Here is a 13,183-nt window from a genome sequence, read left to right as displayed (position 1 = left end):
TAAGTATTAAAGTCTGTTTCATCATTTTCTTTACCTTGAAGACTATTAGTTCCTATTTTATGGACCAGTTTTCAATTGGGTTTATCAGTTTCGTTAGACATTTGAGTAAAGCATCGCTGGCTTTAGCTTTTTTGAGATAGTAATTCTTCTCAAAGGAGTTTCATGGTTTCACGTAGGTAGGTATCATTATTTTCTCTGTACGGAAAGTGATGAAACAGACGTCTAGTTTAAGTATTGTCTAAGTTTAAGCTCTTGAGTCTCGATTATTTTATCAGAGAATTGGGTTCACTTTAGGAAATGTTTATGAGCAGAATTCCGTTCGAGTAACAAATCACCTTATTCTTTTGGATCTTGTGGGCGAATGGGTGGGAAATAATTAAACCCTATAACGAAGACAAGTAATTTTAAATAGTTAAAAAATCATGTTTAAAAGTAGTAAAATAAGCAATAATGCTAGGGATTTTCTGCATAAAGAATAGCTGTAGAATATCTCATAAGATCTAGTCAGAAAATCATTCAACACTTTTCCAACACTAATTTATTTTTACTTCATGAATGAATTACGTGAAAAACACGAAGAAAACAATTCACACTAAACAAAGTAACGGTTATTTATAATATATTTTGTGAACGCTAATGACGACTGTATGCGTCACTGCAGGACGTCAGTCTGTGCGTCATAGACCGAAATATCACTGCTAATTATTGTAAGTCTTAAAAAACATTTGTGTTTTTGTAATAGAGAATATTATCTGCTTAGGCTTTTCCCTACTATGTTACTATGGACACCTAAATAGTTTAATAGGATCAGGGGTGTCGATGAAATGACTGCCTATCTGACTTCTACCATCCAGCATATTCTTCTTCTTATCGAGTGAGCTGCAGGTTTAATCACCTAACATCATCCCTAGTGTCATTTGCTAAAATTCGTCTGTCAGAGTTTTCTTAAAAATCTTTTGATAAGGCCGGTTGTTACACAGTCTAAATGGGTATTTTAAGAGTTTTTTAGGGTGTTAAAAAATGGTAGAAAATAAATCGTAATTTAACTGATAGCCTCATGAAATTGTAACGTCTGAAATGGGTGATTTCAGGCTATAGTCACAATCCGTACAACGGTGTAATATGCAACGATATTATTCTAGCGACCGGTGTCTTCTCCTCCAAGGAGCTGTGGAAGCTGTCTAAAGGTATGGAAAACAATAATTTTAATATTATAATTACTATGAAAAGCAAAATAAAGATCAAGAAAAAAAAGTGCCGTTATATTTGAAAGCAATATTGCGTGATTAGGAACGCACAACCTGTGTCCCAGATTAATTGCTTCTGTATAATGTGGTCGTCTTATTACCTACTTCTTTATAGTACCATGTGGTATGGAGATTCATAATATTTTGCAAAATAGCTATCAAGGTTAAAATAAATAAATACCTGATTGCTATACAAAGAAACGACAGATTTTTCTTACGGATGATAGTTTGACGATCGATGATGAGAAAAAGTTTGATATAGGAATATGCCTATAATTTTAAAAGTCGGACCAATAAGAACACCAATTAACCCCATTCTCCTTTGATTCCAGCCTCAATACTCCAAGAGACGGGTTCAGAGTCTCCGAGCGGGTCCGGAGGCGGCATCAAGCTGGAGTCAGGCTACTACTGCGGGTACAACAGTCCAGCTCCGGCCGCCTTCGAGCCTCCAGCCGAGAGGGCCACCCCGTCTGCCATGCTCGTGGGGCAATGTTATAGTGAGTTCTTTACATTATATAGACTTAAAGACCGTTATTTGGAAGGCAGGATAGACTAAAGGTCGCCGCTGTCATTTGAACGTCTTTGGCAGTCTTTACGGGTAGTCAGGAGCCAGTTAGTCAGGCAACTAGTCTTGCCAAAAGGGGTTGACGAGTTCAAATAGGCAGTGGCTCCTTGTAAAACACTGGTACACAGCTGCAAGCGGTTAGACTGGAAGCCGATCCCAACATAGTTGGGGAAAAGCTAGGCAGATGATGGGTTCAGTCTCCGAGGGGTCCGGAGGCGGCATCAAGCTGGAGTCAGGCTACTACTGCGGGTACAACAGTCCAGCTCCGCCCGCCTTCGAGCCTCCAGCCGAGAGGGCCACCCCGTCTGCCATGCTCGTGGGGCAATGTTACAGTGAGTTCTTTGGATTATATAGACTTAGGAGACCGTGTTTTGGAAGGCACGATGAAATGTAGGTCCTGGCTGTTATTTCAACATCTTTGGCAGTTATTAGTTGTTGTCAGAAGCCACAACGTCTTACCAAGGGGTATTCGGTTGCCCGGGTAACTGGGTTGAGGAGGTCTCATAAGCAGTAGCTCCTTGTAAAACACTGGTAAATCAGCTGCATTCGGTTAGACTGGAAGCCGATACCAACATAGCTGGAAAAGGCTTGGGAGATGACAGTTTTAATTGAGAGATATAGACTATGATAGATATAGTTCTTATAAAACCTCAAAAGCTCATAAGAGAAAAACTATAAAAAACCAAAAAACATTAAAACAATCTCTTTTTCAAAGATTAAAAGGTGTCAAACACAAACCAAAATGACTCATAACAACAACAATACAGTCACATCAAAAATCTTCCACAAAAACGTATATGTCAATCAACCTCTTCGAGTTATTCAACGCACGTGCTCTCGCGCAGCTAAATATAGAGACACGCACACACGCACAGACTCACACATACATGTAGATGTTACATTCGTAGTATATGCACTTGTAGCCGGGTGACCGGGCAAGTTTATTTTTGTAATAAGTTATTATTGTAGAGGAATGTGTGTTAAGTATAAGATTTTTGATGATTCGGTTGAGATGTTAGGGATTGAGTTATTGTGGTTTCCATTGAGAGAGTAGAAATGAAAGTATGGATAGGTAAAAATATTTAAAAAGATATAGAGGATTGCGTAGACGATGATGATGATGATGTAAATATTGGAGGGTGTGACTAAGGAATGGCAAACAGCAAAGGTGAAAATTCGCTTGGTCGCCATTGGACCTAGCGCTACTACCATGCACGGGATTCTGGACTTGATTCCTGTGTCTTGCTGAAACTTTGAGAGTTATAGAAACTTCCACAAAGCAGCCTAGGGTCAAGAAAGTAAAAATTGGGTGTTAAGGCGTTGTTACACCCTCGTATCTGGGAAGAGCACATACTCAGTAGCAGTCGTAACAATTCTACGTCAGAGGCCGTTAGGCGAACTTGAGGAAAGTCCAACACTTCTGAGTCCTTCATTTAATCACGTTCATTTGTCAGCAGGTATCCCGCACAGTTCAGCCGGCTTGTCTGCGCAGTCGCCGCTGGTGCCATCAAACACAATCTTCTACCAGCACGCAGCACCACCCACCGATACTCATCCCACTAGTGAGTAGACACTAGACTTTTTATAAAAAAATAATATATGAGATAGGTACAAAAAAGCAAAGTTATATAGGTTAGCTGACAAATTGCTTTTTTGAATGCGCTTATCTCTGAAATTATTAGTCCGATCTGAAAAGTCTTCAAGTGTCAGATAGTGCATTTATTGAAGAAGGTTGTAAGGTACTTTTTTATCTACCAGCAGTTAGTTATCTAAATATATAGCGAAAATGGCGTCCAGAGCCATTTCTAGAGTTGGGATGGAATTGAATAGTCTAGATTTGGCTGGAAGTATGTTTAGCGAATTCCATGTATGTGTTACCGGCCGAACCCGATTTTAGGACAAACCAGTTTTGCCTAGACTCAACTAGTTCTTCCTATAGGCGTTAGGATTAACTAGTATAGCCTAGTCCAAACTAATTTGTCCTAAGCCCGATAGGACGGACCAGTTTAGGCTAGGCAAAACTAGTTGATCCTGATATCAATACGCACACTCTAGGATAAACTGGTATGGCCTAGTCTAAACAACATGTTCATGCGGGAATGCTCCGAACGTCCCACGCCGCTCGCTCCCCGTTCGTCATTTGTCGCGTGGTTTTAAACGCATTTAGCGTCTAGTTGCTAGCCGTGCATAACGTACACGCCCCGAGCGCCTCGCGCCTAATAACGTATTTAGTTAATTTAAAAAAATACTTACCTATTATTTGTTAGTTTGCTACATATATGTAGTATGATTGTTCGTATTATCAATTTATCCATAACGACGAATCATTATATGTAGTTTAATAAAGATGATTATTTTTCTAAACACGGAGTAGTTTATTTAGTTCATCTATTTATTTAGACTTTTAGATATGTATATGTTTTGACTAGGCTATACCAGTTTATCCTAGAGTGTGCGTACTTATATCAGGATCAACTAGTTTTGCCTAGCCTAAACTGGTCCGTCCTATCGGGCTTAGGACAAATTAGTTTGGACTAGGCTCTACTAGTTATTCCTAACGCCTATAGGAAGAACTAGTTGAGCCTAGGCAAAACTGGTTTGTCCTAAAATCGGGTTCGGCCGGTAACATATGCATTTGAAAATAGTCAACGATATAGCTATGTGTCAGTTCATCAATATTTCTTCGCCTCATGTCTAAAACTAACTATTCGGAGTCAATGCACCAGTAACAGCTAAAACCCCCTTTTCTAAAGCGCTTTAAGGTGAATTGATCAAAGTACCAATGCAATCACATCTCTAACTCTTATCTTCCAGCATCAGAAGCACTGTCGAGCCAGCACTCGGTGGGTAAGTACGACGGCGCGCCGCAGGACTCGCTCGGGGACTTCGTCACCTTCGTCTGCCAGGACCCCTCCGAGGTGCAGCAGTTGCAGGTCAGATATCAGAGGAATTGCTAACTTTATTGTCCCTGTGTCAAAAATGTTGCAAAACCCCCTCTACCTTGTAATAAAATGTGGTCTTTAAAATTACTGGCTTTATGACTATGTTTAATCATGTCTCGGACAAAGTTAAAGCCTAAGACTAAAGCCGGTACTTTTAAGTCGATGTTTAATAATAAGGTGGATTTTTTCGAAGCTTTAAGTAAGAATAAATACCGTGTCGTTTGAAAAGTAAGCTTTCTCTATCTTTGTAAAATTTACCTTCAATAAGTGATAATTCTCAGCTTCTTTAAAGAAATAACTTTATATGATCTAACGTGTTCACGTTCTCCTTCATAGAAGCAATTTTCATAGTATTAAACCTGATCATCTTTCCCCAGGTGCATAGCTTGTCGAGGAGTCCGAAGCCGCCGTACTTCAGCAGTTCCATGCTGCCACCACCTCCGCTCCCGCCGATGGCCAGACCAGTTGCCATTATCAGATCTACAGGTAAGTTAAAAAAAGCACAGCTATATTAAGTTGGTGATCTTCTCTTCAAAGAGAAAAGAGAAGATTTTAATTAATAAGGGTTGTTGAAAGGAAGGGTTTTTCTGAAAGTAACATTTTTAATCAGCTTTCGTGATGTTCTGTGCAAGTAATTTCTGTAAGTCAGATATGAATTTTTAAGATCACCTTATGATCGAGTACCTAAATGGCTGGGTTTTACAGTCTACATACATAGTTCAGAAAAAAATTATAAGGATACACGGGCACAAATTTTTCATAACTCATAAGACAAACCTGTTATGTAAAAGTGTAGCTTTTATGTCCTTATTCTCTTTGTGTTTATACATGTTCTCTTCATTTCCAGCAAGTGAGATGGTAGGGGGAAGCGTGGTAGGTGGCGGGGGCACATCCCCCTCGTCCCCCGAGGTGCGGTCTCCCCCCGCCTCCCCGCGCCGCCGCTCCCCGCATCCCTACCGCACCGACTGCCATCCCCCCATCACACACTTCAACCATTTCCACTCGCAGCCTCAACAGGTAAGTCTTCATACCTTCAGTTGATCTACAGAAACTTACGACTTTTTCCAATATTCTATCTATCTATTGATTTAATGATTGAAGTGGACGACTAAAGAAACGATGGATGGATTGTGATGATATGGCTAGAAAGAATGTCACTTGTGAGGCAGGAATGGATGGCAGGTAGAGATTGTGGAAGAAGTAAACCTTACCTTACCTGACCTTATGTAAATTGGGCGAGAGGATATTGATGATGATGACAGGAACCCCATAGGGCTGAAAACTACAAAGTTTGCGGGATTTTTCGAAAGAGTTATCTGGCCCTGGTGCACAAAGGGCGCCTGCTGAGAGTTCAGCGGAGTTTCAACATCTAATTCATCTCACTAAGACCAGACCTTAAAGTAATCCATCTATTTTCCAGGTATTTAGCTACGCAAGTTCCCTGGGTGGCGTCGGGGTTTCAGGCGTGGGGGCGGGCGGCGGGGCGGCGCTGGCGGGGGCAGGTGGGGTGTCGCCCCCCGGCGGGTTGGGGCTGTATGCCCCGCGCCCCACCGCGAGGGCTGCGCCTAGGTGGGTTTTAGAGGACTTGGGACCGATTAACAGGTCCGTATCAGTGATTTGGGGTGCTTTTAGGTCTTTTGCTGACCATCAGTCTCTAATTTTAATCATTATTAATTTCAATTCCTTAATTAGATATTATTTTTTATTTAAAGACTGCCAATACAGCAAGGTAGTGAGCTAGCCTATGTATCACTTTTGTAAAGACCTATACATACCTAAGCAAAAACATTGAAGAGAGATTGATGGTCAGTCTTTCCAAATGTCATTTTCGCCGCAATTCGGTACACCCCGCTTATGATTAAGATTCTCTGACTATTGTTAGAGCATCAGCTTTTTGATATCATCTAACTTTGAAGCTCACGACTGAGATGTCGGGGATAGGAAATAGTATAAACCTTTTGAGAAAATCTCCGAAAAATAGGCTAGGCCATACAACACACACTTTTTTTTAAGTATTCAAAGATTATTATTGTCCTAACTACTTCGTTCTTAACAAAATTCATCATCATCATTGTTCCCCCTGCACACTGCAATCTTTTTGTCGTCCGATAGTTTGATCGGGCTCATGAACTATGGCCGACAGCTTGTAGTGTGCAGGAGTTCTGCTCATAATCTCTCAGAAGATCTATTTACTACTTAACTAATGGTGGTGGAACTTTCAGATGGAACGCACCATTCCCGACCCTGGAGGAGGAGTTCAACATCATGACGGCACCACCAGGACCTGACCACGTGGTGCTGTTGGATGATGGTGAGTTCGTTTACCCTGGTGACACTTCAGATAAAGAGGCAATAGTCTCCCATATAGGAGGAATGGAAAAGAATTGGTTGGGTTGAAAACTTATTTGGAACAAACTTATGGGGAGCAGTCAAGTTATTAGGATCGATATTTCTAGTAAATGTTTAATGTCTTTGGATGTTTCCTAATCCAAGCTAATATTATAAAAGCTAAAGTAATTCGGCTGTCTGAAAATATAAAAGGGCATTCCTTCTCTTCTTGTCTGTTACTAAAATATTTCTTCCGTCTAGGCACCAAGATATGGTTGTTTATGGGTTTCTATATAGACTATGAGGATTGTGAGGATTCCAGGCGCCTGTTTCATTATTTAAAGTGTGACAATGAATCGCGTTATATTTATTATTCCTTTTCTACTTTCATGCGTACTTTTAGAGTGTCCGTCGAGATTGCTATTTTATGACGTAGCGATATTGTGTAAGATATTTTTTATACCAAATTTTATACCTGTAGTCACCAGCATGAACAATATAGCTTTTAAGTTTTATTAAGAGGACGAATTGGAATTTATGGCGCCAAGGATGTCAATTTTTCTCAGTAAATACAAAACGGATCAAAATACAACTTGGTTACCTGAAAGTTCATGATATAAGCCTTATTTTGTTAGTTGTAGAAACATGATTAGGTAACTTTTATAACAGAGAAAAATATATCAAACATACCTCTTTTTAAAAAGAGATTCACATATTATGGGCAAACGGGACCGATTTAAGCCTCTTAACTTTTTTAGTAGTTGAGTATATACATACTCTTTAAAATGGTAGTAGGAATTTTTATTAAATTATCATTTCTAAATATTAAAATTACAAAACCATTTTGTCGCTTACGACTTTTAGTTATAAGCTAGCGCGCGTATTGTTATCCTCGCCCCGCTCAGACGCTCCGACCCCTTTTGGCGCCTTAGATGCGCGTGCCGGTTATGGAATTATTGTTGACCACTTCCTCGCCTTAATCGACTTCTCAATCTTTTGTTTTTGATTTTATTAATTTGTTTTTCTTTTGTTTCTAGAACGCTTCTTCCAATCAAGCGTAATAACATCGGAGGCGACGGCGATGGACACGACCGGCTCGACAGTCGGCTCGGTCGTCGACGCGTCCGACGACATCGCGCCCGACAAGCCAGCGCCCGACTTGCGCTCGCCGTGATCCCACGCTCCCGCCACCTCACTCGGACCCACGAGTGGAGGAACTGTGACGAGTGACGAGTGCACCCGAGTACCGAGTGAAGGGACGGCCACCGTCCTCCGGTGGACCCCCGCTCCTCTCCCGCACTGGCGACCCGTCTCCCATCGGACAGTTTAATATCTCTGACGGGAATTAGTGTAAATAAACAAGAAATTAAAAACAGACGAGGTTGTAGTTGAAATTTAGATTTTACAATTTTTACTCCGTGCCGATCGGCTCCGTCTGTCCCCACGACGTGACTTTGTCGTCGCGTTCATCTTTTCACAGACGTCGATCGACATGGTTTTCATTTATTACTTGTTAAGGCGATAACAAAATACAATACTCCAACGATAATTATGTAAAAAAATATTAACTAAAGCTACGAAATAAAAACAACATATTATATTCTAATATTTTTATAGAATATAAAAACAAGTATGATATGATCAAGCCTTCCAGTAATTTAGTGAAATAAAATGTTAATAAAAAGTGCAGCTTATAAAATATTGTTTTGCTGAGCTGTGAGACAGGATAAGCGAATAAAATGCTTCCAAAGGCGTCAAAGCAGTTTAAATTGACGAAAGTGTGATACTATAAGTTGTTTTTTGTTTCGTTGTTGTGTGTTTTGTAATGGAAATAAAAATTAAATAGGTGTAAGACGTCGGTTAGTTTAAAAGTATTTTTTTTATTTATTGAACGAATATTTAATAAAGACGAGCCTTGCTTAAGAGATTAGTTTAGTTGTAATTAGTAGCAAACAGAGTAGTTGATTTATTGTACTTTCGATCGGGAAGTGATGACACAAAAATTTTATAAAACAAGAAAAAAAAATGCAAAAAGATTTTTTACGTAATTTTCGCACAAAAATACACCTTTATTGATCTCAGTGACACAATTATACCAAGACGAGATTTTTTTTCCTTTTTTTAATTATTTTTACAATTGTTTTGTGACATGTCTGGCATCGAAAGCGACAATAAATCATTGTAGTTCGACAGACGTCGAGGACATTTTATAGGTGCCTTTCATAAAGAAAACGTAAAATAACTTAAATAATAGGGATTTGTAAATTGTAGTGTTCTTTTTGATAAATCCATCCGCTCATAACAGTAACAAAAGATTCATTAAATATTTAACTTAGGAGCTGTGTGTTTTGTAACCAAATTGGTGAAATTAAAGGAACGAGTATGTGGCTAGTCAGATTTCCGAGTGTTTGTTTTTCTCAATATTTTATTACTTATTATTTTTAGAAACTAATTTTTCATATAAAAAAATGAGTGCAAAAATGACAAATCTTTTTTCTTAGTTTAATATTCATACTTAATACTCTTCATTAGTTTACAAATGGTGTTGAATTGCACAAAATACTCAAATTAAAATGTTGGTTACATGATGCACACATAAATAATATAATCCTATAACTAAAATCCTAGAAATTATTTAGTTACGTCACTCAAATCATGTTTTTTTTTCGCAATAACCGTGGCCATACGAGGAAAGCTAGTCATTAGAGTTACAATGTAAATTTAATGTTACTTAAAATAATAAAAAAATATTTACAATTATAAAACCCCTTACGTTTATTAGTAAGGGGTGTGAAACTAAAAATGTGGCCAAATTACACTTAATAAATGAAATCCAAATATATATACACAATTTTTAATAGATTTAGATTTAAATAAGCGTGGTAACATTAAGTTCGTAGAAAACAATTCGAGAAGTAGAAAGTAAAAAAAATAACAGTTTCGAGACAAAATTCCACGTTCCACACATTGTCATCAATATCTGAATTAATTTCATTTTCAAAACAGAAAGTACTTAATTTAATTAATCATACAATCGACAAGTTTTATTTGATGCCTTTAAAACCATTGTTTTTGGATTTCTATAAACATAGTGTAGTAGGGAACGTAGCAATAACTACAAGCAATAAATAAAAAAATAATTATAAACAAAAAAACAGCTTTAGTGAGGCTAGAATTTGGTACTGAAACGTAGTGTGACCTATATTAACGATTCGCGATATATTTTCTATAGACAGATTGGCGAGAGGCTAGGAACTATGTAAAATGATAAATATAGTGCAGTTTGGTACAATTAATAGCTATTTGACAAAAATATATTAGACTTACAGCTATAGACGAACTAGGCAGAAGGCGGGATTAGTCAATTGCTAGCTATAGAAAACATTATTAGAATACGGAATAAAAACGTTTAGAAAGTAATAGTAATGTCAATAAGGCTTGTTGATAACAGAAAACAGTTTCGTCATTGAAAATCTGAACGACTCAATCTTGTAACGTGGTAAGGCAATATTAATATTGGTGACGAATTTAAAGCTCATTGGTGCCGAAAATTCTAGACTGTGATTCAATTGTTCATTCAGAACGTGTCTTATATTGAAATAGTTGTTTTTGTATGATTGGCAATGCACAGTTTGTGCTGTATAATACAAAATAAAATGTATTAGGAAGGCAGATAGAACATGTTGTATGAATTGCATTTGTTATAATTGTAAAGATATGGTAACAGCGAATGTAAGCTGAGAAATGTAATTTTTTTGACAGCGTAAGTAGAAACGGTAGATTTATTTGATAGCTTTGCAGTAATTTATATGGATGTGACTAATACAAGATTTTGAACGGACAAAAACTATGGGAAACTGAAAATTATGTATTGGTCGCAGCATGTATTCTTTATTTGATTATTAGCACCATTAATACGATATGGAGTAATAATTGAAAGCCTAAACATTATGTGCCTTAGATACAACAATATTGTATGATATTTATGATGCGTTCTATACAACGTGCTAACTAGAAATAAATGATAAACATTATTTTGAATGCCTGGACTTTGAACGATTCTCTTCATTGTTAGAATTCATTTCTGCAAAGGCTTGTATGTACTCCCAAAGATTTTGTAACTCCAAATGCAATTTTTATTACGAAATTAGGCCCAATGTTCGGAAAATTGTAAGTAACCCCTAATGATATGTTAGTTTTCCCTAAATATTTATCTTAGTTTTCTATCGCATTGTTTCTTATTGTATTTATATGGAAAATTGGGCACCCAGCAGTCTGGAAATTGATTTCGAATCCAGAGATATAAATTATAACCCTCATGTAATATTATTGTACAATTAAGTAACGCTTCTATGCGTAGTTTCGCTGAAATATTAAAAAATAATTCTATGATATTGTATAATTTTAGTAATTACCTACATTGTACCCATTTATGTACCTATATACTTTACTGACATGTATATTCTTAATCTACGCAACTCGGAATAGTCACGCTTTTTCTTTACGAAGTAGACACCACTTTGATTCTCGCATGGCTTTTTGATATTAAAAATTACAATCCATCTATTCTATAAACTTGTATAATAATTTCTTTTAAGTTATTTCTTATTATAAATGGAACGAAAATCCGTCTTATAAGTTTCGTGGATTTCAAAAGTTGAATACATAATACGTAAATAGAGAAAAATAATTGTAAGGATAATTAACCAATAGAGAAATACTCCTAGTTACGAATTTCTTAGTTCATCTGATGTGCAATTATGATTAACTGTTTTTTTAGCGAATTTGTTAATTTTTATTTAGTAATATTACGATTGTATCCATTATCATTGTATGTAAATATGTTCCGGAGTGTATTTATATTTTTTTTATTTGTATAATTAACATTAGATTGCGTTTATATGTTATGTTTGTCATTGGTCATGTCCTCCGCGCTTTCATATTCACTTAGGTTTTTACAATTTTTCTTTATTTTTTAAAATAGATACACGCGAGACGAATGGCTTATTCCAACGCGAGATAACTTCAACCAAATGACGATCGCTTTCAGAAGTTGGAATAGATCATTAGGTTCAAGCAATAAACTAAAGATAGACTTGTAAAAATGTTATAACATGTATTTTTAACCTATACATAGTAAGATATTTATAGAATTTTAGTCGTTTAATTATTTCGAACGACTTGTTATAAAGAAAATTGGTGCTTAAAGCTTAAAACAAAATATGACGGCACTTTGTCGTGTGTGTATTGTCATGGAAGGGGTCAGAGCATTATGACATAGCATGCGTTGTTATGCTTTCGTGCGATAAAGAATCGTTTATTTTTAAACGAAAAAAAAAAACCGTTAGAAAATTTTCTCTAGACCGCACGCCGCTACAAAGTTAAGGCGTGCGGAACTTCATTTACAATTTCTTTTACATTATAGTTTTTTGACGTTTATTTAGTATTTTACTTTATTTTTAATGGTGTTGAAATAAACGATTTTGTATCACGTGGTGAGCAGTTATAATAATGTAGGTAAACTTTGCTCAATATCGATGAAAACTGAAAGTGTTACAGTTGATGCAATACAAACAAACAAACATAATAATTGAGTTTTATTTCAATATTAACAAATCCATATATTTCTCTGTAGAATGAAAGGACAGCCAATCAATATTTTCAAGTGCAATGCACCCAAAGAAAAAAAAAACGCTAGAACTATTTAAGGAAAATTATAGCCTTCCTAAGTAGGGGAGACCTGTCCAAAACCGTATACCCGGGCAAAACCGTATAGCGTATGTATTTCTGTTAATAATTCAAATTTCCCGCGCCACTGCAGCTCAGCGGTGTCAACCAATCACAGCTATTTGTCAACAAACACTTGTCCCGACAGGCACGCGCGTTTTTTTAATATTTTATTTTATTGTTTTTTAGTGGTTTTTATGTAATTTGTGTGCAATAAGAAGTGCCAATCGTCAAATTTACGTGTACAATAGGTAAGTAACTAATGGTCATGTTAAAAGTGAGTATATTTTGATGTAATTCAGTACATTTGTACCGGTGAAATCAATTACGAATGTAGTAGTGAGTAACGTATTTATACATACAATGGTATGGGT

The 13,183-nt window shown here is 36.9% G+C and overlaps 1 protein-coding gene across 13 annotated transcripts in view; it reads left to right on the top strand.

Moving 5' to 3' along the window:
* LOC110372645 (nuclear factor 1 B-type) overlaps positions 1-12,687 on the top strand; it is a 43,619-nt gene extending 30,932 nt beyond the window's left edge. For 6 of the 13 annotated variants that reach the window (XM_021329522.3, XM_021329515.3, XM_021329519.3 and 3 more), the window contains 9 exons: positions 1,092-1,187; positions 1,580-1,744; positions 3,267-3,374; positions 4,627-4,745; positions 5,132-5,240; positions 5,602-5,771; positions 6,175-6,356; positions 6,977-7,065; positions 8,120-12,687. In XM_021329522.3, coding sequence (XP_021185197.1) covers positions 1,092-1,187; positions 1,580-1,744; positions 3,267-3,374; positions 4,627-4,745; positions 5,132-5,240; positions 5,602-5,771; positions 6,175-6,356; positions 6,977-7,065; positions 8,120-8,256 — 1,175 coding nt within the window. In that variant the 3' untranslated portion in view covers positions 8,257-12,687. The remainder of the gene's footprint in view (positions 1-1,091; positions 1,188-1,579; positions 1,745-3,266; positions 3,375-4,626; positions 4,746-5,131; positions 5,241-5,601; positions 5,772-6,174; positions 6,357-6,976; positions 7,066-8,119) is intronic. The other 7 variants (XM_021329524.3, XM_021329521.3, XM_049849767.2 and 4 more) reach the window with 4 other exon arrangements.
* Positions 12,688-13,183: the final 496 nt, after the last annotated feature.

Source organism: Helicoverpa armigera, chromosome 26 (genome assembly GCF_030705265.1).
Source record: "Helicoverpa armigera isolate CAAS_96S chromosome 26, ASM3070526v1, whole genome shotgun sequence".
Classification (NCBI taxonomy): Eukaryota; Metazoa; Arthropoda; class Insecta; order Lepidoptera; family Noctuidae; genus Helicoverpa; species Helicoverpa armigera.
The sequence above is the reverse complement of the archived record's forward strand: the minus strand, read 5'-3'. Positions and strand labels throughout refer to the sequence as shown.